Here is a 27378-nt window from a genome sequence, read left to right on the forward strand (position 1 = left end):
ACTTCTATTCTACTAGTTTTTCTCATCATTCCTATCACCCATTTCCTCCCATGTTGACTGTATAACTGTAACTTGTTGTTTATATCCTAGGACTTTTATTAATATTGCTTCTTCATTGCTTATTTGACCCCTATGACAATCATTAAGTGTTGTACCACATGATTCTTGACAAATGTGTATTTTATTTTATGTACGCTGAGAGCATATGCACCAAGACAAATTCCTTTTGTGTCCAATCACACTTGGCCAATAAAAAATTCTATTCTATTCTATTCTATTAATTCGTACCCACCCAACTTAACCTCCCCTAAACAGATATGTTTTGCACATGGTTAAACACACCTGTGGGTTTGATTTACTTTGATCAAAAGAGTATAGATCTAGCAGTAAAGATTGTAGCCAGAAAACACTGGTGTTGTGTTCACTGACTTTTAAGACCCCGTATGTTGAGTTCTCTCTTTGTTTCTCACTTTAATGGTTGGATTCCTATATTATACTAAGTCAAGGCTTGTTTAACCTAATGGTATTAGGATTTGAGAAGCTGATGTTGAAGTCTTCTCAGCCCGTGAGGGCAGTCACTCTGGTGCAGTCCCTCTTAATCCAGCCTCGTAGGGTGTGGTGTGCTGTGTTTGCATATTGTCACTTAAGCAACTGTTACAAAGATTTAATAATATTTGGATGCTTCCTTTGGCAAGCAAAATTTAGCTGTCTACTTGTCCTTTAGAGCAGAGGTCCCCAACCTTTTTTGCACCAGGGACCGGCTTTAAGCTAGACCAGTTTTCCATGGCCCGGTGGGGGGGGGGAGCTAGCTGTCAGCGGCGCCGTAAAAGGGGCGATCAAGAGAGGAATGGGTGAATGAATGGACGGAGGGTGGGAAGGAAGGAAGGAAAGAGGGAAGGGACAGGAACAGAAGAAGGGTGCAAAGAAGCAAGGAAAGGTGTGAAAGGGGAGAGTAAGGGAAGGAGTGAAAGAAGGGAATGAGGGAGGAAAGAAGGGAGGAAGGAAAAGGAAAGCAAGAAATGGAGGGAGGAAAGGAAGGAAGGAAAGAAAGAAAGAAAGAAAGAAAGAAAGAAAGAAAGGGGGAAGGGACAGGAACAGAGGAAGGAAGCAAGGAAACTTATGAAAGGGGAGAGTAAGAGAGGAAGGACAGAAGGGAGGGAGGGAGGGAAGAAGGTAGGAAGGAGAAAGAAAAGAAGAAATAGAGGAAGGGAAGGTAAAAGAGAGAAAGAAAAAGAGCAAGAAAGAAAGCAAGAAAGAGAAAGAAAAAAAGAAAGAAAGAAAGAAAGAAAGAAAGGCAACTTCAAAGAAAGGCTCACTGAGCATCTCTCACTCTCTCTCTCTTTCTATCCCACTTTCTTTCTTTCTCTTCCTTTCTCTCTCTCCTCTTCCTTTATCTCCTCTCTCTCTCTCCCTCTCCCTCTCTCTTTCTCTCCCCTCTCTCTCCCCCTTTCCCTCTCTCTTTCTCTCTCTCCCTCTCTTGCTATCTCTCCCCCCTTTCCCTCTCTCTTTCTCTCTCTCCCTCTCTTGCTATCTCTCCCCCCTCTCCCTCTCTCTTTCTCCCTCTCCCTCTCTTTCTCTCTCTCCCCCTCTCTTTCTCTCTCTCTTCCCCTCTTTCTCTCTCTTCTTCTCACTTTCTCTCTCTTGTTTTCTTTCTGTCTCTTTTGCTTTCTCTCTCTCTCACTCTTTCTCTCTTGTTTTCTTTCTCACGCTCTTTCTCTCTCTTGTTCTCTCTCTCTTGCTATCTCTTTCTCTCCCCCCCTTTCTCTCACTCTCTCTTTCTCACTTTCTCTCTATCTTGCTGTCTGTTGTTCTCACTCACTCTCGTTCTCTCTCCGTTCTTCTCAGCGGTGACGCGCGCACGCCCTGCCTGTCTCACCTTTGCCGAGAGCACTTTCGTCCCGGGCTCTCAGCAAGGGGGTTGCAGGAGAGACGGGGCAGGCGTTCTCTCAGCGGAGGCCGGCGAAGGTGATATTCAATGTCGGGGGCGCACGGGGGTTGCGCGCGCTCCCTATCTCCCTGCTAGCCCACTCGGAATATTCAAAATAAGAAAAGCCTTTGCCGGCGAAGGTTTTTCTTATTTTGAATATTCCGAGTGGGCTAGCAGGGAGATAGGGAGCGCGCGCAACCGCCCGAGTTCCCCCGACATTGAATATCAACTTCGCCGGCCCCGCCTCTCCTGCAACCCCCTTGCTGAGAGCCCGGGACGAAAGTGCTCTCGGCAAAGGTGAGGCGGGCAGGGCGTGCGTTCCGGGTGCGGGAGGAGTTGCGGTGAAAGGCAGGAGGTGGCGGAGGAGCAGAGGGGGCAGATCGGGCGGGCGGTGGGCAGCGCGGAAAGGCCGATGGGGGCCCTGGCGCCGCGGACCGGCTGAAAAACCCCAACGGCCCGGTCCTGGTCCGCGGACCGGCGGTTGGGGACCTCTGCTTTAGAGTATTTTCATTAACTAGGCCAGTGTTTCCCAACCGTGGCAACTTGAAGATATCTGGACTTCAACTCCCAGAAATCCCCAGCCAGCATTCGCTGGCTGGGGAATTCTGGGAGTTGAAGTCCAAATATCTTCAAGTTGCCAAGGTTGGGAAACACTGAACTAGACCAATGTTAAACCAATGTTTATATTAATGTGCTTTTTAAAACGGCCCTGCTGTCTTTACCTGATGCAAAGCAATGACTGTCTCTTGGGACACAATTTTTCTTGCTTTTCCTCCCAGAGAGGGGTTGAACAACCCTTTCATAGGAGTCACTTAAGACCATCAGAAAAGGCATATTTTCAATGGTCTTAAGAACCAAAGCACCGCTCCTATGTACAGTTCTGGTCATCACACCTCAAGAAGGATATAATGGAACTGGAAAAGGTACAAAAAAGGGCAACTAGTATGATCAAGGAAATGGCACACCTCCCTTATGAAACCAGGTTGCAACACCTTGGTCTCTTCAGCCTTGAAAGACGGCGTTTAAAGGGTGACTTGGTCGAAGTGTATAAAATCATGCATGGGATAGAAAAGGTGGATAGAGAAAAATTATTTTCTCTATCACACAATACTAGGACGAGGGGGCAATCCCTAAAGCTCATAGGTAAGAAAGTGAGGACAAATCAAGGGAAATATTTCTTCACCCAGAGGGTCATTGGTTTATGGAATCCACTTCCAGAAGAGGTCGTGACAGTTGTCAGCCTTGATAGCTTCAAGGCAGGATTAGACAGATTCATGGATGCCAAGTGTATCGGTGGTTATTGAAACGGATGTCCACGTGCCGCCTCTCTGTTGGTTGAGGCAGGCAGGATTCCCTTGAGTACCACTTGTTGGGGGTCAGGAGAAAGGGAGGGTCTTGCCTTCTCTTTCTGCTCAAGATCCCCATGTACAATTGGTGGGCCACTGTGTGACACAGATTATTATTATTATTATTATTATTATTATTATTATTATTATTATTATTATTATGTGCCCCAAGAGAATGCTGGACTCGATGGGCTTTGGCCTGATTCAGCATGGCTCTTCTTATGTTCTTATGTGAGTGCCCACACCCATAATTCAATGCCTGGGGAAGGTGAAAAGAGCTTCTTGCACCCCCCAGAGCCCCTCTTGGGGCTGGAAACGACCTGTATCCCAGCTTCTGGTGGGCCCATTAGGCTTGTGTTTCACCCTCCCTAGGCTCTAGAGTTTTCCCTGGAACCAGAGGAGGGCAAAAGTGCTCTCCCCCATCCCCCTGAAGGCTCTCTGGAAGCTAAAAACACCCTCCCAAAGTCTCTGCGCAATCCAAAAATCAGCTGGCTGGCACACACATGCACGTTGGAGCTGAGCTAGGGCCAGGGCTCGCATGCCAACAGATATGGCTCCGTGTGCCACCTGTGGCACCCATGCTATAGGTTCGCCATCACTGTCCTTTACTGTTCTTTGAATTTTGCCTGCTGTTCTATTTTTTTAAAAAAGTGCTACTTCTTTTTGTTTTTCCAGGCCTGTCTGCACTTTAACCACAGTGGGATATGTGAACTGCACTGTCCACCTTTAATGAACTACAATCCAGATGCTTTTGAAAGCACACACAACCCAAATGGACGCTACACTTTTGGAGCAACCTGTGTCCCTCATTGCCCTTGTAAGCCTCTATTTACAGATAGGTTTGCTTGGAGCGAGAGGCAGATAGTTGGGTTGTAGATACCATACTTCTAACCATCTCCAACCATTTGATATATTGCTATGTGAGATTCCTCACTCCTTTTGGGGCACTCATGCATTCATGCAATTATCAAGATGAATATTGTAGCTTTACCTTTTTCTTGGCTTGATAAATTTCAATGCACGAAATTTTAAAACATCTCCAATTTTCCATATCTCATGGCAGATAATTACTTGGCTGCAGAGGTAGGCTCTTGCACTCTGGTGTGTCCCCAGAATAGTCAAGAAGTGAGCATTGGTACCATGCAGAAATGTGAAAAATGTGACAGTTCCTGCCCAGAAGGTAAGAACTGAAATCGGCTGAAGATTCTCCATTTTTCTGGACACAGCAAAATGTTATTTCTCTGGATTATCCTTGACTTTCTGTCTTGATTTTGACAGAGAATGTATGGATTTTGGTTTTATGCTTGTCCAAACTCCAGGCACCTTGACTTAATTGTACATTTCTTAGTCTCCATGTGTGGCATTCATTCTTATCGTTTTAGAGTTCAGTCATCTCAATAATTTGCTACCAACTCTGGAGTGCAGAGGATTCAGTTCCATATTGTTATATTCAGTTCCATATTGTTATATCTCCACAAAAGGCCAATCTACCAACCTGTCCCTTTGCTGTCTTGTAAATTCCATAGGTTAAATTGCCCTACACTGTTGGTTTAATTTGATGTGTAGATAAATATATGCCTCCTTTTTTCCTGCTTTAGTTAATTCTACACCACCTTCTCTCTATTTTAGTCTGCTATGGTTTAGGAATGGATTTCCTGAAAGGTGTCCGTGCTGTCAATGCCTCTAACATCCACCACTTTACTGGCTGTACCAAGATCTTTGGCAGTTTAGCCTTTCTGAAAGAGACCTTTGCAGGGTAGGTAACCAAGTTTTAGAGTCAGAAGGCTGTATCAGTTTCTGGGATGCATCTGTGTAGTGATTCTGGGTAATGCATCCCAGAATACATTGGGAAGCTTCTGAGCAAGCCCAGTAAATTAGAGCTGCAATTAAGTGTCGTTACTTTTTAAAGCCAGAGCCTATTGTTTCTAGGTGAGCTTTTTTAATCCATAAATAACCATACAGAGTTATTTTCAGAAATAGAGGCTCATTTCACAATTCATCATCTTTAGAAAGCTTTTACTTTTAAGGATATTAACTCATAGGACCAGAGAAATAAGGCTGAAAACATGGCACCCTTGTAATCTCTGAGCGGTTTTGTTTTGAAGACCTAAAAGTTTAAGCTGTCTGTTCTTCTCCAAAAATGAAGTCTGTAAAATAGGATGTGGTGCTGAGGAGAGAAAGAACTAAATTAATACTGTGTTCTGAAACAGAATACCTAATCTCTATTGTGGGGCAGTAGAATAACGCTGCCAGTGAATTCACAAATGTGGTGAGAAGAAAGAAAACCATTTGTTAGCCTAAGATTTTATACATGTTAACAGTTTTGGTGGGGAAGCTTCTAAATTGAAAAATAAACATTTCCAGCAGTAAAAGTGATGTTTGATGCTGAATAATTAGAACACAATCTGGTTCCCATTTACCAGCTCAGAAGCAAAAAGGCTTAAGAGACTAGTGTCTATAGCCATGATGCCGAACCTATGACACACGTGCTATAAGTGGCACACAGAGCCATATCGGAGGGAATGCAAGGTGTTGCCCTATGTCAGCTCCTGCATGCATGGGTGCAGGAGCTGACATAGGACAACACCTTGCACCTAGCATGCATGTGTGCGCTAGCCAGCTGATTTTCGGCTTTGGGGAAGGCTATTTCACCCTCCAGAGTTTTCAAGGAAGCTTCCCTGAACCCCCAGAGTCAGGGGTGAGCCCCAGCCGGAACGCCTGGAACAGTCGTTCAGCTGTGGAAAGCGGAGTGTGTAGGCCCCTTCCGGTTCCAGCTGCCCCTGCACAGGCGTTCATGAGCAGCCAGAGCGGTTCTGGTAAAAAATTATCGGGTTTTTGCTTCCGCGCATGTGCGGAAGCAAAGAAGCTGGCAATTTTTGCTGCCAGAAAGACGCCCATGTGCTGTTCTGGCTGCTGCTCCTCTCCATCCGCACCATGCCTGCGGCACCCCTGCAGGCAAGGTAAGGACTGGGCGGGCCGCTTGCACTGCAGCACAGCGGGCAGGAGTGGGTGGTGGTGGTGAGCCGTGAGAGGCGTGGGGGCGGGCAGGGCAAAAGGCAGCCAGCGGGAATCTCATCCTTGCACAAGATTAGGCTTCTGTGCATGCGCAGAAGCCGAATCCCGCACAGTGTGCATGTGCATGCAGGGTGCAGGGGCGTGTGCTCCCAGCCCATTCCGGTAAGGCTGGGAATAGTAGCCCTCCCCAGAGTGCAAGAAACTGTCCAATGAACAAACTGGAAATTCAGAAAAGCTTACTTCTGGTTGCCATTGGGCTGTTTTTTGCCCTCTGGAGGCTTCAGGGAAGCTTCCTGAAGCCCTGGAGTGCAAAAACAGCCCAACGGGCAAATCGGAAGTTCGGAAAATGGGCCTCTGGTTTCCTTGTTGTGCTGTGTTTTGCACATTGGAGGCTTCAGGGAAGCTTCCCTGAAGGCTCCAGAGTACAAAAAACAGCCCAATGGGCAAACTGGAAGTCTGTTTTCTGAAACTCCAGTTTGTTTGTTTGTGCTTGTTTTTTCACTGTTCCAGGCTTCAGCGAGGCCTGTGCGCATGCACAGGGGATCGGGGGGGGGGGGGTGATTGTGCACATGCACAGTGGCAGCGCAGAGGTGTGTGTGTGCATGGGTGGAGGGAATGGGTATGAACACATGTGTGTCCCTTTTGCCACACGGACCAAAAAAGGTTCGCCATCACCGGTCTGTAGCCTAAGAAATGGTGAATGGGGTTTGGCTCCAGGCTGGGATAAAGTTGCATATTTCTTATTATTGTTGAATTAAAAGTGTCACAATTTTATAGGGAAATCAGAACATGAATGATGAAACCCTTGTAATATGACTTGTCCTTAGAAACATATCTCAAGATGGCATGATATACTTTTTAACAGAAAGCTAGTTTCCCCTTTGACAATTGAAAAATTAAGTCATCTTGAAAGTAATATAGCAGGAATGGGTGACTTGTAGGATTCATATTCGAGCTCTTTCTTGCAGTTAGTTGCAATTTAGCAAAACTGCCATTTGGCAGCATTTCTTACAGTCTTCTAAAAAAATACAGGCTTGCTATAACAAAATAACAACAGTCTCAATTCCCTATATGGAGAGACAAAAAACTTAATCCTACTTTCTAAGGTGACAATATTGTGCCATACATTCATTCACTCATTTAACTTGTATGGCTGCCCAACTCATAATAACTCTTGGAGGTATACCAACATACATAAATCAGTTACCAATCAGTCACAAAATATTATCAAAATAGCAGAAGAAATTGAGAACCGGATACACTAACCAATAATATATCACCATACTTCCTAGAAAGGGGTTATCTTATTATTTCAGAGCTCTTCAAACTTAGCAACTTTAAGACTTGTGGACTGGAGAATTCTGGGAGTTGAAGTCCACATGTCTTAAATTTGACAAGTTTGGGGAATCTCTGCATTACTCTGACCCAAGGAAGCAACCTGTAAGTGTCTTACAGAAGATAGTAGGCTTGGAATCATCTGGATCTTAAGCAGCAACTATCTGGCAGGATGGAATTCAGTTTTTATTCATGACACTCACTGTGGCCTGTAGCCACTCAAAATATTCTTTTGACAGCAAGAACTTATGGGAGCAAAGATTTTTATATACAGTAATACCTCATGATACGAACATAATTGGTGCAAGGAGGAGGTTCGTAAGACGAAAGGTTCGTAAGACGAAACATTGTTTCCCATAGGAAACAATGTAAAGTCAATTAATCCGTGCAACCAAAACCCCCCCCGCAAAAAAACGGCTTTCGGCGACTGCTGGAAAGCCGCGCGGCTGTTTTAAAAGGTGACAGCCGGCCTGGGGGGCTTCGGGGGGTGCTGGCAAGCCCCCCAGGCCGGCTGCGACCTTTTAAAACACCCACGCCGCTTCCCAGCTGTCTCCTGAAGCCGAACGCTAAAGCCAAACTTCCGCGTTCGGCTTCAGGAGACAGCTGGGAAGCGGCACGGGTGTTTTAAAAGGTCGCAGCCGGCCTGGGGGACTTCCCAGCAACCTCCCGAACCGAACCCGGGGTTCAGCAAAATTTTGCCTCTTCTTACGAACTTTGTTCGAGTTACGAACCGGTGTTCGGGAGGCTTCTGGGAAGCCCCGCCGCCCGGCTGTCACCTTTTAAAACAGCCGCGCGGCTTCCCAGCAGTCTCCGAACGCCGGTTCGTAACTCGAAAAAAGTTCGTAAGAAGAGGCAAAATTTTTCTGAACCCCGGGTTCGTATCACGAGTTGTTCGTAAGACGAGGGGTTCGTATCTTGCGGTACCACTGTATGTGTTTAGATTTCCTGTTTCTATTCCTTTCTGTGAATTTGTTTAAAGACGGCCCTGCAGTTCTCCTAAAAGAGACATATAAAAATGTGCAATATTTTGGCATCATTTCAACCAATTCAAGCAAAGATAGTGTTTACCACTAGAATAACCGGGGGAGCGGGGGGAAAGATGTTTGCATGTGAACATTTAAGTTTCACTCCAAGTTGTTTATTCCTTTCCTGTTTAGAGATCCTGCCACAAATACTCCACCTCTGCAACCTGAACAGCTTGAAGTCTTTGCGAACCTGAAAGATTTAACAGGTATGTACAAGATTTCAGGATAGTTCGAGGCCTTGTGATAAGGGCAGTACAGTGGTACCTCATCTTACGAACGCCTCTTCTAACGAACTTTTCAAGATACGAACCCGGTGTTTAAGATTTTTTTGCCTCTTCTTCCGAACTATTTTCACCTTACGAACCCAAGCAGCTGTTGCTGGGATGAAGGGGTTTCTTCCCCCCCCTTTGTTGAAGAAAGAAAAGGGAGGGGCGGCTTGGAGGGGGAAAGACTTTGCATTAACAAAAGTAGGAGAACAGCGTGCTGAAAGGGTGTCTTTTGAAGAGAGAAAAGGGAGGGGTGGCTTGGAGGGGGAAAGACTTTGCAGAGAACAGCCACAGGCACTAAAGAGTGTCTTTTGAAGAAAGAAAAGGGAGGGGCGCCCCCCTTGCCTTTCTTCCTTCCCACTCACCCTTTAGCCTAGCCTTGCTTCTTCCACCCGCCCCCTTTAGCTGCTCCTCCCTGCCCTCTGTTCGCCTCCCTTCTAAAGTTTGAGATTTTCCTGAAGGATTTGCATGCATTATTTGCTTTTACATTGATTCCTATGGGAAACATCGTTTCGTCTTACGAACTTTTCACCTTACGAACCTCCTGGAACCAATTAAGTTCGTATCATAAGGTACCACTGTATACCAGTGCTTGTAATAAATAGCAGCATATCCACTTTCTCTCTGCCTCCAATCAAAGTATTGCTCCTCTGTAATGAGGCAAATATCAATCTTTTTTTAAAAAGTAGCAAATCACAGTTCTCCGTTGAATGTACCCATCTTGATGTTTTCTCAGGCTTTCTATACATTGAATCATGGCCAGATAGTCTTTTGGACCTGAGCCCTTTCCAGAACCTTCAGGTGATCCGAGGACGGGCACTTTACAAGTAAGTTGTCTCAAGTGTGTTGAAGGAGGGTGAGATCTGAGTTAAGTTGTCAATGAAAAAATCCTTATCTGAGCAACTGCTGTGGGTTTTAAATCACCAATTACTAGACTACCCAGATTTATTTGACCAAAGTGTTGAAAATTTGGATAACTGATTAGGTTTTGTATCTTTGCTCAGTGGCTGAGGAAAGAGGGAAACTTTTATTATAACAAAAAAGCTTACAAGTAAAAGAAAAAGACATTTGCATTTTAAATGCCTACAACTGTTACAGAATAATAAAACTATTCTTTATTTATTTTCTATAAGCTCTTTGTTTATATTTGAATCTCTCAGAGAATCAGGAGGACAGTCTATCTTCATGACTATACTAAGTCTCTAGCTTAGTGGTGTATCTTTAACTATTGGAATTTTGCTCATTTTAACTGGGAAATCTATTTCATATGACAGTGGAGCTTATTCGCTAACACTGCAAAGCCTCAACATATCCTGGTTTGGCCTACGTTCACTGCAAGAGATCAGTAGTGGTATGGTCCTTATCCACCACAATCCCAACCTTTGCTTCATCCAAAATGTTCCTTGGGGCGACATCTTCAGAAACCCTCGGCAAATGCTATTCCACAACGACAACAAATCACCTGAGCAATGTGGTAAGCATATGTAAAGCTCCTCATTCTTTATAGATATGAAAATGTCCTCTATTCTTTTTATGATTGGTTCAAGAGAAGGAATGAAAGTTCAAATTAAAACATGATAATAACAATTTGTTATGGGTTTTTTTTTTTTGTATAACAGATTTGGTACGATAGTTACATGGAAAGAAAATTTTTAGGAAATTAAATATTTAATAAAGAGTGTACAGAAGGCGGCTAAGAAATAAATGATAATAAATAAAATATGGATAACCAAAATGATTAATAGTGAATACCGATTGTATTTACCAGAAAATAATTTGATAATAGAAGAAATTGTATTTTCCCTCCTCACACGAGGATATAAATGATACATTTTTGTTATTTGTTTTTGTTTGGTATTGTTGTTATTGTTGTTGTTTTTTGTGGTTTTTTCCTTTTTCTTTTTGTTTGTTTGCTTGTATTTTTGTACTTTGTAAATGTATGCATGTTTATTTTTAGTTACTATGTTTTTAAGGAATTCAAATTAAAATTATTTTAAAAAAAGAAAAGAAAATGTCCTCTAAAACTGATATTTTGGTTGACAGTTGAAAGGACTTAAAGTGGAGTCCCAAGCAAGATTTTTCTGCAAGATTTTGAGCTCAGAGGAATTAGAAGGTTGTTTAGCATAACTTTGGTTTGGGCAGGTAGCTACTTGTAATAATAGAACCATGATAAGATGGGAGGCCAATAAATTTTATCAATAAATCGATAAATAGCGTAACTAGCAAGATAAAACAAGGGAAAGGTAATGGAAATGTTTTGAGGAAGGTCCCATGCAGAGATGAAAAAAGTTGTCAGACAGTTCTGGTCAAAATACAGCACTAAACATTTAAGATAGTCTTTAGACAATAATGATGCCCAGAGTAGAAAGCAAATGGTCCACTTATTTTACTTCTAGTAAAGTTCAGAGAGAGAATCCTAGAAATATTATCAAAATTCTTGCTAAGGTGAACTTAGTTGAGGAGTCATAGGCACAAAGCACTTAAGGATAGGCTTTTCAGAGATTGTTTCAATGTTGAAGACCTCAGGAATAGGCTTTTATTCCTTAAGCTTCCAAGTTCTGTTTCAGCCCAACTAGTACCAGTACCAGTACCAGTAAGATTAATTTATGGAAACAATAGTTTACTGAGTAGACCACTGTACTTAAAGTTCCCATAACATCCACTTGGTCATCTGGTACTCAGTTTGGTGGAAGCATTTTCATGACTTGGTTGGTACAGGTAACATATATGCACAGGTATAGTATATGTGGTACATTGCTCAAAACAGTAGTAATTGTGAGAGGGACCTTGGAGTCCTAGTGGACAACCATTTAAATATGAACCAGCAGTGTGCAGCATCTGCCAAAAAAGCCAACACAGTTGTAGGCTGCATTAACAGAGGGATAGAATCAAGATTACCTGAAATGTTAATACCACTTTATAAGGCCTTGATAAAGCCACACTTGGAAAACTGCATTCAGTTTTGGTCGTCACGATGCAAAAAGGATGTTGACACTCTAGAAAAAATGCAGAGAAGAGAGACAAATATGAAGAACAGTTGCAAGAACTGGGCATGGCTAGTTTAATGAAAAGAAGGACCAGGGGAGACATGATAGCAGTGTTCCAATATCTCAGAGATTGCCACAAAGAAGGAGTTAACCAATTCTTCAAAGCACCTGTCCTTGGGAGGCAGAACCCACAGCCACTCCATCTTATCCGGGTTGAGTTTAAGTGCTCACTCTTCCTATTTGTCCCCATAAGTGCAAGCCTGTGAGGTAGATTTGGTCAAAAGAGCACCTGACATAAGTCATTTAATGGCTGAAGATGGATTCGAATCTGGGTTTTCCCACTCTCATAATTTAGCACCTGATGCAAGAATGCAGATTAATTTATACTGATTGGCTTCCTGAAAATATAATTATGTGCTCTCCAACCTTCCTTTGCATCTCTTCTCTTTAGGTCTCGAAGGCCAAGTTTGTTACTCTCTGTGCTCCCAGGGACATTGTTGGGGACCAGGGAAAAGTCAATGTGTTTCCTGCAGTGGCTTTCTCCGTGGAAAGGAATGCATTGAGAATTGCAATGTTCTGGAAGGGTACGTGGCAAGGGGAGATGAGAATTGATGGGGCTTTTCCGAGTCCTTACTGAGAAAATAATAAAGTGGTGGTGGGAGGATTCGAAAGTATTAAATAGAAGAAATAAGTTTCAAGTCTTGTATTTTAATCATGTCACTTAGTATAAAAGTATAAGCTGCTCAAACTGGATACAATAGGATTAGCATATTAGTGTTAATAATAAATAAATACAATGTAGGAATGTGTATGATTACCTTATCATCAAACAAAAAGCAAAAATAATATCCGTAAAGTTTCAGTAGGTGGCACTGCATAGCTTACCTTGGAAAGCCAAGCAGAATTGGTCCTGATTTAGTATTTGGAAAGGAGATTGATAGAAAATCTAGAACAAGAAGTTTCAAAAAGAAGAAAAAGGAACTATTATGAGAGGAAGCAATAGCAAACCGTTTCATTTTTCATGCTCAAAAAACTGCCTGCTCAAAAAACAGCCTGGCATTATAGGTCATCAAGAGTTGTTATATGGAATGGGCTTTTTGCTGAAAAATTCCCAAATAAATTATATGATTTATGGTTGAGGAGATTAAAAGATGTGGACTAAGTGGTTTGTAGGGATTTGTATAACATCTAAGAGAGAAGGAAGATTATAACTGTAATTTTTCCGTGGAAGAGAAGGTTGGAAATTATTTATTTATTTATTTATTTATTTATTGGATTTGTATGCCGCCCCTCTCCAGAGACTCGGGGCGGCTAACAGCGACAATAAAACAGTGTACAATAGTAATTTGGTATTGATGATTAAAAATCCATTAATATAAAAACCAAACATACATACATACATACCATGCATAGAATTGTAAAGGCCTAGGGGGAAAGAGGATCTCAATTCCCCCATGCCTGGCGGCAGAGGTGGGTTTTAAGTTGTTTACGAAAGGCAAGGAGAGTGGGGGCAGTTCTAATCTCTGGGGGGAGTTGGTTCCAGAGGGCCGGGGCCGCCACAGAGAAGGCTCTTCCCCTGGGTCCCGCCATTATAGTTCATAACTTCAGTTTCTTTTTTTTTCTTTGCACTTTTTCATTTTTTCTTTAGATTTATGTTTATTTCAGAGAAAATTTATAGCAAATATAAATTAATTAAAAAGGAGTCAGATTTTACTTCATGGCAATTTACAGTTAGTTCTCGGTTTATGACCACAATTGAGCACAGAATTTATGTTGCTAAGTGAAAAATTTGTTAAGTGAGTTTTGCCCCATTTTACCACTTTTTTTTTTGTTAAATTAGCATGGTTGTTAATTGAATCTGGTTTCTCCATTGACCTTGTTTGTCACAAGATCGCAAAGTATGATCACATGACCCCAGGACACTGCAACCATCATAACTACGAATCAATTGTCAAGTATCTGAATGTAGATCACATGATCAATGGTCATAAGTGTGAAAAATGGTCATTAGTCACTTTTTTCAGTACCTTTGTAACTTCAAATGGTCAGTTGTAACTTGAGGACTACTTGTACTTTTATCACTACAGTGGTAACTCTACTTAAGAACGCCTCTACTTAAGAACTTTTCTAGATAAGAACCAGGGGTTCAAAATTTTGTTTGCCTCTTCTTAAGAACCATTTTCTACTTAAGAACCTGAGCGCAGAAAAATTTCCCAGGACATTTGAGAGCGGCACGAAGGCCCAGCCAGTTTTCTGCCATTCCCCCTTTAATCCTGGCCATTTCAGGATTTTCTGGGATGCCAGAGGAGCCTTTCAGTGGCCCTTAAGGAGGCTTTGGCAGTCCAGAGTGAATGGAGCATTTTCCTTTCTCTGGGCACTTGGAGAGGGAATAAACCTCTGCTAGCACCCAGAGAAAAGAAACGCTCCCTTCGCTCTTGGCAGCCCAGAGCGAACGGAGCGTTTTCCTTTCTCTGGGCACTTGGAGAAGGAATAAACCACTTTGCTGTGGTGATTCCCTTGCACTGCCTCCCACACACCTGGTGTGAGGTTGCCTCCCGGAGCATCTGGTCGTGGAAAGGCCGGCCGGATCAACTCAGCTTCAGCCAAACCGAGGAGTCACCACAGTGAAGGAAAGGCACTGGAACAAAACGAGCAAGCGAGAGGAGAGGGGAGCCCTTCAGCATGCAAAGGAAGAGGCAGCAGGTAGCAGCAGCAGCCGCCGCCTTTCGGTTAAAGGAGCAGGAGGTTCCCCCCTCTCGCCTGCCTGGGTTTTTCTCTCTGGTACAGTAGCAGCCTTGGGCCAGGTTATGGGAAGCGTGTGCTCCTCCTCACCACCTCAGAGTCCTCCCCCTTTTAGGGCTTTTTTTAAAGCCTTAAAGCTTTGGATTTTTTTGATTCCTCTCACCTCAGCTTCTTCCTTCAGCAGCGACTGTCCTCTTCCCACCCAAATTCCAAGCTTTTATTTATTTCCTAATGGATTTGCACACATTATTTGCTTTTACATTGATTCCTATGGAAAAATTTGCTTCTACTTACAAACGTTTCTACTTTTCTACTTAGGAACCTGGTCACGGAACAAATTAAGTTCTTAAGTAGAGGTACTACTGTATTGGGATTCTTGATTCTGTGCCATTTACCAAAATTTCTCATTTTCCACGTTAATTGAAGGAACGTGGAAGTAGCATCATTCGTCTTCCTTGTCTGAAATATCCATCACCAATGAAATAATGTTTTTAAGTCACCCAACTATAATTATAGAGTTGTTTTTATTCTAATTCAGTGAGTTCCAAATTGAAAAATAAAATAATGCTGTTTGAGAAAACTAGGATTTTGAGAAGTTGGACTGTCTAAATTTTGGCTTGATTGGAATTTGCAGGGAGATCCGGGAATATGTCAATGGAACACGATGCTTTACATGCCACCCAGAATGCATGCCCCAAAATGGAACTGAATCTTGCAATGGATCGGTAAGAACATTGAAATATCTTGAAACCGCAATATTTTTCAGATATTATATTTTTGTTTCTTTTTCTTATCTATTAGGTTTTTTTTTTAACCTTTTGTGATGGGTTTACTGTGAAAAGAGTGTAAATAGTGAGGCCTCTTTTCTGGGACCAGAAACCTAAAATTGGTGACTTACAGTATTCAGGGCACCTTTAAAAAAGAAGGCAAGCAGTAGAACAGAACAAACAATCATGGGTTATATAAGCTAACTTGAGTGAATTTGGTTTCATTTTATTTATTTATTTATTTATTTATTTATTTATTTATTTATTTATTTATTTATTTATTTATTTATTTATTTATTTATTTATTATTGATTGATTGATTGATTTTGTCCATTGCACAATGAGAGTTATATTGGGTATACATATAGTAAATATATAATGAAGGTTATAGAGGATATACTAAGAAAGAATCGAAGAGAAGAAATAGGAATAAAATATATCAGTGAAAGAATAGAATAACTATAGGAAAGAAGAAAGGTATAGGAGATATAGGAGAGCAATAGGACAGGGGATGGAAGGCACTCTAGTGCACTTGTACTCGCCCCTTACTGACCTCTTACGAATCTGGAGAGGTCAAACGTTGATAATCTAAGGGTAAAGTGTTGGGGGTTTGGGGATGACACTATGGAGTCCGGCAATGAGTTCCACGCTTCGACAACTCGGTTACTGAAGTCGTATTTTTTACAGTCAAGTTTGGAGCGGTTAATATTAAGTTTAAATCTGTTGTGAGCTCTTGTGTTGTTGTGGTTGAAGCTGAAGTAGGCAGGACGTTGCAGCATATAATTTTGTGGGCAATACTTAGATAATGTTACCCTTGAGATTAACTTGCTTTCTAGCAACTATCTGCAGAGCTACCAAATACGAAGTATACAACTGTGTCCTTCATATGTGTGTAATAAATTGTGTAACCACTGCTATTTTTCCTGAGTTAACTTTGCAACATACCCTGTGACTCTAAATTCCTAGATGCCTATCAAAAAGCTGGTTTTCACTGCTCTGTAGGTTTTGTCCATCTAAGGTCACATCAGCAGCCAGATAGCTTATACGACAAAATAACAAAAACATAATTCAATATTGAAACATATTCAATATGCAACTAAACTTATGAAATGGATGAGAAATGGGGGGAATTTTTTTTTCTGTTTTCTTTTAGGAGGCAGACCAGTGTGTGGCTTGTGCCCATTACAAAGATGGTTTGTCCTGCGTGGAGCAGTGCCCCAGTGGTGTAAAGCTTGATGGCTCTTTCATACCTGTTTGGAAGTACCCTGATGAAGACAATGTCTGTCAGCTCTGCCCGATCAACTGTACCCTTTCGTAAGTAGTCCAGGGGTGGGAAGATCATAGAATGAGATTCAGTAGAATTCTGAGTACTTTCTGACAAAAAAATGGACAGTGTACAGCAGTGTTTCCCAACCTTGGCAACTTGAAGATATTTGGACTTCAACTCCCAGAATTCCCCAGCCAGCGAATGCTGGCTGGGGAATTCTGGGAGTTGAAGTCCAAATATCTTCAAGTTACCAAGGTTGGGAAACACTGTTGTACAGTAATGTAAAAAAACATGATCAGTTTTCCATCTAAAGACAATACAGGGATAAAATACCCGTTACCAAATATAATATTTTTTAAAATAAATTTTATTAATTTTCTATTTATTACATTTCTTAGTGCTTAATAGACATTGTGTTGCCTGGGTATTTAAATTACTTAACAATACAAATTTCCTTCTTTCTCTCCACTCCTTTTCCCCAACCATTGGTAAAATAAGTTTTATGTTTGATAATATTCTGTGTCTTCTTTCTGTTTTATTTTCAATGTAAGTCCATCAATTTATGCACAATCTAATATCTTCTTAATTATCTCTTCACTTTGCGTTATTTCTTCATTTTTCAATATGGTGTGAAAATAATCCTCACTGCTGTTAAATCAGTAATATTAAATACATACTTTTCTTATCACATTTTTCTGATAGCATTCCTAATAAAAACAGTTCCTATTTTTATTATAGGTAATCCTACCTATTTACCTATAATCTTTTATATAACAACAACAGAGTTGGAAGGGACCTTGGAGGTCTTCTAGTCCAAACCCCTGCTTAGGCAGGAGACCTTACACTACTTCAGACAAATGGTTATCCAACATCTTCTTAAAAACTTCCAGTGTTGGAGCATTCACAACTTCTGGATGCAAGCCATTCCACTGATCAATTGTTAAATCAATTGTTCTCTCAATTTTCTATCCATCTGTGTATTTTTGCCCTAATTTGTTTAGCTTTAACACAAGTCTACCACATAGGATAAAATGTGCCCATTTTTAAACTGCTTTTCCAACATTTGCCAGACATATTTTTAAACATTTTTGCTAACCTAGCAGATGGTAAATGCCATCCATAAAACATTTATATAAAATTTATTTATAAGAAATTGCCATTGTTAACCTACAGTACAGTTTCTTTCCCATAAATTTTGCCATTTCTTTAGTTCTAAGTTATAGCAAAATAGATAAATAAATAAATCCGTTGTCCCGTTATATTTTTATCTGTTCATCCTTCATTTTTAAATTTAGTAAGAAATTATATATCTTCTTAGTTTTTCATCAGTGTTCAACAGTAATTAAATATTTGTAAATCACTCAACCCTGATTATAAATGAGACTCTTGTTTCATTGTTAGGCATTTCCCTTTGTTCCTGAAATTCCAACTAATTAATCTTTTTAAAGGATATTCTCTTCTCTTTTTGTTTTTGTTTTTAATTTTGGGTCAAGCTATTTAAGCATGAGTGGAAAAATAAGAGAGGTTTGGGTTTTTTTTTGTTTTTTTATGATAATAAAACTTTTCTTTCTTTCTTTCTTTCTTTCTTTCTTTCTTTCTTTCTTTCTTTCTTGTTTGTTTGTTTGTTTATTTATTTACTTATTTATTTACTTATTTACTTATTTGTTTATTTATTTATTTATTAGATTTGTATGCCGCCCCTCTCCATAGACTCAGGGCAGCACACAGCAATAATAAACAATATACAGTATAACAAATCTAATAATTTAAAAGAAACACTAAAAGCCCCATTATTAAAAGCAAACATACACACAAACATACCATACATAAACTGTATAGGCCCGGGGGAGATGTTTCAATTCCCCCATGCCTGACGGCAAAGGTGGGTTTTAAGGAGTTTACAAAAGGCGAGGAGGGTGGGGGCAGTTCTAATCTCTGGGGGGAGCTGGGTCCAGAGGGTCCGGGCCGCCACAGAGAAGGGTCTTCCCCTGAGTCCCGCCAAACGGCATTGTTTAGTTGACGGGACTCGGAGAAGGCCAACTTTAAGTTCCAACTTACACAAATGCATAAATGGAATGAAATAAGAGAGGCCTGAGTTATTTATTGAGTTGCCTTGTTGTGGATTTAATGTGGAACACCGGTGGGTTGCTCCTGGTTCAGCGCTGAACTGTGAACCAATAGCGGAAGCGGGAGGCTCCGCCCAGGACACTTCTATGCATGTGCAGAAGCGTTATGCACGAGCTTGTGCACCGGTAGCAAAGGGTTTTAGAACCCACCACTGGACGGAGGGATGAGCAGAGGAAAGACTTGGATTCTCTTTCAATCTTGATTCACTTCATTACTGAGATAGCATAGATTGTGCTTGTGAATGACCTCTAGAAGGCTTGGGACAGCAGGGGTGATACAACCCCAATCCTGGGCCCTCCTGGAGGATCTCAGTGCTTTTCAATACCATCAACTTTAATTTCCAAATAGAAAAAAAATATTTTAAGTTGTTGAAATTCTTTTGCTGAGGATTGAAGTGGTTTTTTTTTTAAATTAGGAATTAAGCAGCAGGAGGGTGATTAGAGTGTTAATTCTGGAAAGTTATAAATGCAATAAGGAGGGCAGATTGACTGGAGATAAAATTTTGAAGCTAATTAAAAGAACCCTGTGGTTTGTTCAGGACTCTTAATAAAATATATACAATTTAAAATATAAAAGTTGGGATACATTCATAGATGTATCTGCCTTAAAAATAGCCCGTGTTGAACTGCATAGCATTGTCAAACATGAGCACAGATAGTATTTTATGCCATATTGTATTGTACATTAACTGTTTTATGGTAATGTTTATCTAATAAAATGTTTTATAAAATTTGCCTAATTTGAATTTCAGAGGCCATGGAACCCAGATTTTGAATAAATTAGCTCATTTGAAGTATCCCATTTCAAAAATTGTTGCCTTATGATGCACTCATTTTTCCCCGCTAAAGGTTACCCAAATACGAGTTTTAGTAATAGATACAGTGGTGGAAAAAGGTATTTAGTCAGACACCAGTTATGCAAGTTCTCACACTTAAAAAGATGAGAGAGGCCTGACATCATAAGTAGACCTCAGCCATGAGAGACAACATGAGAAAACACATCCAGAAAATCTCATTGTCTGATTTTTAATGAATTTATTTGCAAATTATGGTGGAAAATAAGGATTTGGTCAATAACAAAAGTTCATCTCAATACTTTGTTATACAGTATATCCTTTGTTAGCAATGACAGAGATCAAACATTTTCTGTAAGTCTGCACAAGGTCGCCACACACTGTTGCTGGTATGTTGGCCCATTCCTCCATGCAGATCTCCTCTAGAGCAGTGATGTTTGGGGGCTGTCGCTGGGCAACACGGATTTTCAACTCCCTCCAAAGGTTTTCTATAGGGTTGAGATCTGGACACTGTCTAGGCCACTCCAGGACCTTGACATGCTTCTTACAAAGCCACTCCTTCATTGCCCTGGTGGTGTGCTTGGGATCATTGTCATGCTTAAACACCCAGCCATGTTTCATCTTCAGTGCCCTTGCTGATGGAAGGAGGTTTGCACTCAAAATCTCACAATATATGGCCCCATTCATTCTTTCATGTACATGGATCAGTCGTCCTGGTCCCTTTGCAGAGAAACAGCCACAAAGCATGATGTTGCCACCCCCATGCTTCACAGTAGGTATGGTGTTCTTTGGATGTAACTCAGCATTCTTTCTCCTCCAAACACGACAAGTTGTGTTTCTACCAAACAGTTCTACTTTGGTTTCATGTGACCATATGACATTCTCCCAATACTCTTCTGGATCATCCACATGCTCTCTAGCAAACTTCAGACGGGCTCAGACAGAAGGACACTGATGATAGCCTTTGTTACGTTGGTCCCAGCTCTCTGCAGGTCATTCACTAATCCCCCCCGTGTGGTTCTGGGATTTTTGCTCACTGTTCTTGTGATCATTTTGAGCCCCTGGGGTTAGAGGTAGGACAATGGCTCACGTGCCAGCAGATACTGTTCCACATGCCACCTGTGGCAACCGTGCCATAGGTTTGCTATCACTGCCCTATACCATCCCATACATAGGGCAGTCCAGTCTGGTCTCCAGTGTTGGGGCATTCACAACCTCTGCAGGCAGGCCATTCCATCAATTGATCGCTCTCACCATCAGAAAATTCTTCCTTATTTCTAGGTTGAATCTCTCCTTGGTCAGCTTCCACCCATTGCTCCTTGTCTGGCCCTCTGGTGTTTTGGAAAACAGTGTGACCCCCTCCTCACTGTGGCAGTTCCTCAAGTATTTGAAGACTGCTATCATGTCCCCCCTGAACCTTCTCTTCACTAGACTATCCATGCCCAGTTCCTCCAATCTCTCCTTGTATGTTTTGGAATCTAGGAAGTGATCACCTTGGTGTCCTTAGCAACCTGCTGGTGACGTCAAGGCTCCGCCCCCAGAATCTCTTCGTGGGAGGGATTCCCCAGCTCCTTCAAAGGGAGGTCTTCACGTAAAAATAATCAGTGTTATTGTACGGGATCAAGCTATTAAGATAATTTCTTGCTGAGATTATTTGTTTGTCTCATTAGATTGGATAGGAGGGACTCACTTTAATTCCTTTCTCTGAAATACTGTCCTCTGTACACTGTGGGACTTAGGAAGCATACATTTTCTGTGGCTACCTGTATCATATGGAACACAATCACAACTGGAATAAGCAGGCTTCCACACTCTTGGCCTTCCAGAAGACCATTAAACCTGCTTCTTTAACCAGACTGGGGTGGAGTTGTACAGCCTACAGAAAATTGTTGGGGCACCAGATTTTTAATTATTAAAAATGTTTTTAATGGTTTTAAATTTTTATTGTTTTGAGCCACCCAGAGTTACTTTAATAAAATATTAAGCTGGAACTGAATTGTAAAAAAGGTTAAAGTATAACCTGCTCTATGTTTTGAGAGTTTGTTAATAAGTGAACTTTGAAAATTACTGTTTAATCCAGATACTCCTATCACTCTTTGATTCTTGCTGCCTCATTCTATTTCAGATACAAATAAGTTCTTAGTAGGGAGAGTGTGAAAATAATTTTTTATTTCATTGTAGTGCCCAGGCAAAAACTGTAACGAATTGTCTTATAATATGTACAGGACATATCCCACCAGAAAATTATTTTGCATAAGCTCCATTTTGTTTGGTTCTTGCACAGCTGCTACTTATTAAAACAGCTTTTCCAAACTAGGATTCCGCAAAACCCCAGAGATCCAAGTGGGATTGTAATTGAAATAGAAAAGAATTGTGTGTGTGTGTTTGTGTGTGCGCGTGTGCGTGTGTGTGTGTGTTTAATTGGCACTGTGCAAAGGTACGGTTTGAAATGGTGGAATTTTTTTACACCACGAAACTTCTGCCAGCCTGCTACTTTACTATCATTGCAAATATTAAAAATAAGGTTAGTATAGGTTAAAAGTGAATTGAATTGGAAGGCCTTTGGAATTTTTTTCAATTTTTATGCAGAGATTCTCTGAGATCTGGGTGTTATTTTAATAGTATTTCCAAAGTTGAAGCTTGAGAAAAGACTGCACTAAAGTAAAACTTGGCTAGTGAATGATTGTGTGACATCAGTTTTGTTTTTCCAGATGTTCACTACGGGATGAATTTGGCTGCCCTGTAGATCAGAAACCCAGGTATTATATATATATATATATATATATATATATTTGTTTCTCTTATCTCATTTTTCTATCATGAAATCAAAATAATATACAGTGATGCCTTGTCTTACGAACTTAATTGGTTCCAGGACGAGGTTCGTAAGGTGAAAAGTTCGTAAGACGAAACAATGTTTCCCATAGGAATCAATGGAAAAGCGATTAATGTGTGAAAGCCCAAAATTGACCCCTTTTGCCAGTTGAAGTGGCCATTTTCATGCTGCTGGGATTCCCCTGAGGCTCCCCTCCATGGGAAAACCCACCTCCGGACTTCTGAGATTTTGCGATGCTGCAGGGGAATCCCAGCAAATGCTGCAATTTCGCTGAGGCTTCCCTTGCTGGGAAACCCCACCTCCGGACTTCCGCCAGCCAAAGCGCCCATTTTCGCACTGGTGGAATTCCCCTGCTGGGATTCCCCTGCAGCATCGCAAAATCCGGAGGTGGGGTTTCCCATGGAGGGGAGCCTCAGGGGAATCCCACCAATGCGAAAACGGGCGCTTCGACTGGCAACGGAAGTCCGGAGGTGGGGCATCTCAGCAGTGGCAGCGGGTTCGTAAGGTGAAAATAGTTCGGAAGAAGAGGCAAAAAAATCTTAAACCCCAGGTTCGTATCTCGAAAAGTTCGTATGACGAGGGATTCGTAAGATGAGGTATCACTGTACTTAAAAGGAGGAGTTTGCAATTTAAAATTTGTTGGATTTTCTTAAGGACAGCGTGGAAATGCCACCTTTTGGGAATGTTTTTTTAAATTTCTCAGTGATAGAATATTGCAGTATTCATTCATCCAGGCACTATTCAGGTCCTATCTGCTTAATAAGCCAAGTGCTGCCATTTGCTAAGGCTTAGAAATTATAAATGGGCCTTCAGATTGGATAATAGGAAGAACCTTAAAACCTTCTAAAGAAAATGTGGCCCCTAAAGTTTGTTCCCTTTCCTTCAAGCTGGGCAAATTAATGGGCTTGGTTTGGCAGGCATCAGCTTGATATGTTCAAAGTTTATTTAAGTTAAATATTAAAACTGTTTTACTTAGAGTCAATTAATGGGCTACATTGCCAGAGGAGAGTGGTGAGATCTTTTTTTCTCCTTATAATGTTCAGAAAGGACATTAGCTGGGATTGGCCTGCCGTCTTATTTGCTGTATATATTGATTTGTGTGCAGTTTCATTGTTATTTCAGTATGTCTACAGGCAGTTTGTTCTTTCCAACTGAAGGATAGCATACTATAAAGAGACAGAAATTGGGGGAAGACAAGCAGAAGAGAAGAGATGGGGTCTTGTGTCTGAAAAGTGCTTAATAGCCCTAACTGTTGTAGACACAGACTGAGAAACCAATTAAGCTAGCACTATTGCCCACACACAGATAACAAGGTCACTGTAAGAAGAAGGAATGGTGACTTTAATTTCCCAGCTATATTGTCAGTGATAATTAGGGAAAGTTTCTCTGCTTACTTGATTTGCTTCCTAAAGCTTTGGGCAAGTAAACCATCTCCAGATGGTCCCAACCAGGGGAATACTGATCACAGCTTGGCATTTCCTGTTTTAGATTACAATTTATCTCTGTCTCTCTGTGTTTCCATCCTCTTTTCAGCCATGCTAGTTCAATCATTGCAGGTGTGGTGGGTGCTGCCCTTGCCCTGCTTCTGTTGCTTCTCACTATTATTTGCATCAGTCGACGGAAGCAGCAAGAGAGGAAACATACCATGAGGCGTCTTCTGCAGGAAACGGAGGTATAGTCAGAAGTTGTGACCCCCTTCCCACAGTAATGGAGTGGAAAGCAAATGGAACGAAGCTCAAATTCAAAGTTCCGCATAATTAGCTCTCAGCTAACACCCATTCATTCAGCAACAGTTTAAAATCACAACAGCAATGAAAACATGGGCATACAACTGGTCCTTGGCATTCTGACCATCACAGCTTTCCCTTAATCATGACTTAACTGTTGGACATATGGCTCATGATTACAGTATGACCTTGACACGAGTCTGGGTCACATGATCACCATTTGTGGCCTATCCTAGCTCAGTGTTTTTCAACCAGTGTGCCGTGGGAGAAAGAGAACAAGAGAGAGAGAGAGAAAGAGAGAAAGAAAGCAAGAGAGAGAGAGAGAGAAAGAGAGTGAGAGAAAAAGAAAGAAAGAGAGAGAAGGAAAACAGGAGAGAGAGAAAGAAAGAGAGTAAGAAAGCAAGAGAAAGAGAGAGAGAGAGAAAGAAAGAGAGAGAGAGAAAGAGAACAAGAGAGAGAAAGAAAGCAAGAGAGAGAAAGAGAGAAAGAAAGAGAGAGAGAAAGAGAGGGAGGGAAGGCGGGAGAGAGAAAGAGAGCAAAAAAGAGAGGAGAGAAGGAAGAGAGAAAGAAAGAGGGATGGAGAGAGAGAAAAAATAGAGGAAGGAAGGGAGAGAGGGAGGGAGAGATAAATAGAACGAAAGGGAGGGAGAGAGAGAGAGAGAGAGAGAATTTTTTTGTCCAATCTTTACAATCACATCACTTGGCAACAGCAATCCCAGTCCCAATTTTTGTCACAACCCAAGGACTGCTGCCTGGCGTCATGGAAACAAATACCAGAAGAGGGACTTTATTTTTATAATCTGCTTTCAGGGGTATTAGAAAGTTGTGGCTGGCCATTGTTTAAACCCAAAAAGCTGATTCCTTATTGCTTAGATTCATAAAGCTGCAACAACAGACTGCAATAGAGTCAATTTGGTATAATGGTTAAAATACAGGCCTAGCTACCAAGAGACTGAATTCTATAAAAAATTGGCTGCATGCCTTTAGGCCAGTTACTCTTTCTCAGTCCAATTTACCTCACAAGATGGTTTTTGTGAGGAAAATAGGAGAAAAAAATTGATATATTTGCCTTCTTGAATTGTATATGGAAGATATATGGAATAAAAATTGTAACACAGAAAATACCCAAATGTTTCAATAATTCTGAGGGATGCCTAGCACTGGTTTTGGTTTCATTTACATTTGTGTTATTTAGAACATATTGATATACAGTATTTTTGCATTTGTGATTCATTGAAGGAAATACATTTATCTTATTTTTTTATGCTTTCATTCTTATATTCCTTTCTTTCCGTGACGCTGCTAGTTAGTGGAGCCTTTGACCCCCAGTGGAGCTCTGCCAAACCAGGCTCAGATGCGTATTCTCAAGGAGACAGAACTGAAAAAAGTCAAGGTTTTGGGATCAGGTGCCTTTGGAACTGTATATAAGGTGAGGAGAACAGGAATTTAGAACTACATAACTAAAATTGGACAAATAGCAGGTGAAGCTTTGCCTGAGAAATTCAGAATATCTCCCTTCTTTCTCTGTTTTCATTCACTAAATTCTATGAAATAAACTGATACCAGCCTCGAATCAAATTCTTATAATCAATAATCAATCAATATTCTTCCCAGCTGACCAAAGGGAAAGTACAAAATGTAGCACACAATAGCTCATTCCCTCCATATTTCCCCATCCTCTGTAATAAAACAACAAAAGAAGAATAAATAATTTTTCTTTTGGTTTTATCCTTCTGCTCAGTTTAAAAGATCACAGAAATAATAAAATAGACCAATAATGGCTGAATATGTACAAGAGCTGGGAAATATGATAAATCCAAGTTTCCCACCAATGAGGAAAACGATCCACTCTCCAGGTTTTATAGGTTTCAATGTTTCTAATGAAAAACCAGATTCCCTGTGATTATGGATGAATCTCAGCTGGAAATTGGCTCAGCTGCTGAATAGCTCATGACTGTGAGGTCATCAAGTTCTGGTGCTGATTAGGGACCCTCACTGTAACTGTGTGTGGAGTATCCTTGTAATTAGAAAAAATGTGCAAATTGCCTGCAATTAAGGACTACATTGAATGCTGTTAAAGTCTACACCATAGTGCCTTCTTGGGTTTATTCAAGAAGAGGATTAAGCAGCAGAAATGGATTAGTTACCGTGTTTTCCCGAAAATAAGACACTGTCTTATATTAATTTTTGCTCCAAAAGTTTTGCTACGTCTTATTTTCGGGGGGTGCCTTATATTTCTCAAATAAGACAAATTCACAGGCAGAAAAGCTGACACCCCCAAAGAAGGTGTACCATACGGTACACTGATTACGGTACGGTACATCAGTATGGCACCCACACACACAAATGACGGCACTTATATGGTACAACAGTATACTCCCGCTATTGCAGCTTCCGGCCACCAGAGGAACTACAGTCTACGCACTGTAGTGGAGACTGTAATGGCAGTGAGACACCAGCAGACTGTATCTGCTGTACTGGATGGTACAAAGCGATGGAAGGGGCCAGCAGGGGACGCCACATTATTACGGTACCGCTATGAACAGCTTTGAATGGTACCGTATGTTTTTCCACCGTACCATATGTAAACCTGACTATGCCTTATTTTCGGGGGGTGCCTTATATTAGCAAATTCTTCAAAACCTCTGACATGCCTTACTTTCGTGGTACGTCTTATTTTCGGGGAAACAGGGTAGAGATCAAGTACGGAGCTATCCTTTCGATCAGTGCTGCTTTGCCATCCATTCGACCAGTATTTGTTCACCCTTTGTAGTTGTTCCACTTGCCCTGCGATCAGTATTTCTTGTACAGAAATGTAATAATCATATTCTTGCCTAGCATTTTCCAACTTGGAACCAATCAGGCAAATGGAAATATATTCCCATTCTTTCCAGTCACCATGGTTTGAGCATACTTAGTTCTGTTCATTGGTGTATTTCAATGAGCACTACCAGACATTCATAAAAATATTATCATATTATGATATGATTCCTGCACTATTCCTTTGGAGGTTTTTTTAAATTGCCAGATTTATCATTTTGTTTTCTCTACAAAGGTTTTAAGAGACTAGATGGCTATCTCCCAGAGACGCTTTAGTGCAGGAGTCTCCAATCTTAGCAACATTAGGACTTGTGCATTCAACTCCATGAATTCCTCAGCCAGCTTTGCTTTGCTGGCTGAAGAATTCTGAGAGTTGAAGCCCACAAATCTTAAAGTTG

The 27378-nt window shown here is 41.1% G+C and overlaps 1 protein-coding gene across 3 annotated transcripts in view; it reads left to right on the plus strand.

The window, feature by feature from the left end:
• The window catches only part of ERBB2 (erb-b2 receptor tyrosine kinase 2), an 86616-nt gene that overhangs the window by 41986 nt on the left and 17252 nt on the right, over positions 1 to 27378 (plus strand). For all 3 annotated transcript variants that reach the window (XM_070730035.1, XM_070730036.1, XM_070730037.1), the window contains exons 7-18: positions 3949 to 4090; positions 4337 to 4453; positions 4903 to 5029; positions 8781 to 8854; positions 9651 to 9741; positions 10189 to 10388; positions 12353 to 12485; positions 15278 to 15368; positions 16564 to 16724; positions 22309 to 22356; positions 23967 to 24105; positions 25467 to 25589. In XM_070730035.1, the coding sequence (XP_070586136.1) occupies positions 3949 to 4090; positions 4337 to 4453; positions 4903 to 5029; positions 8781 to 8854; positions 9651 to 9741; positions 10189 to 10388; positions 12353 to 12485; positions 15278 to 15368; positions 16564 to 16724; positions 22309 to 22356; positions 23967 to 24105; positions 25467 to 25589 (1446 nt within the window). The remainder of the gene's footprint in view (positions 1 to 3948; positions 4091 to 4336; positions 4454 to 4902; positions 5030 to 8780; positions 8855 to 9650; positions 9742 to 10188; positions 10389 to 12352; positions 12486 to 15277; positions 15369 to 16563; positions 16725 to 22308; positions 22357 to 23966; positions 24106 to 25466; positions 25590 to 27378) is intronic.

The sequence above is a fragment of the Erythrolamprus reginae genome, chromosome Z (genome assembly GCF_031021105.1).
Source record: "Erythrolamprus reginae isolate rEryReg1 chromosome Z, rEryReg1.hap1, whole genome shotgun sequence".
NCBI classification, from domain to species: domain Eukaryota; kingdom Metazoa; phylum Chordata; class Lepidosauria; order Squamata; family Dipsadidae; genus Erythrolamprus; species Erythrolamprus reginae.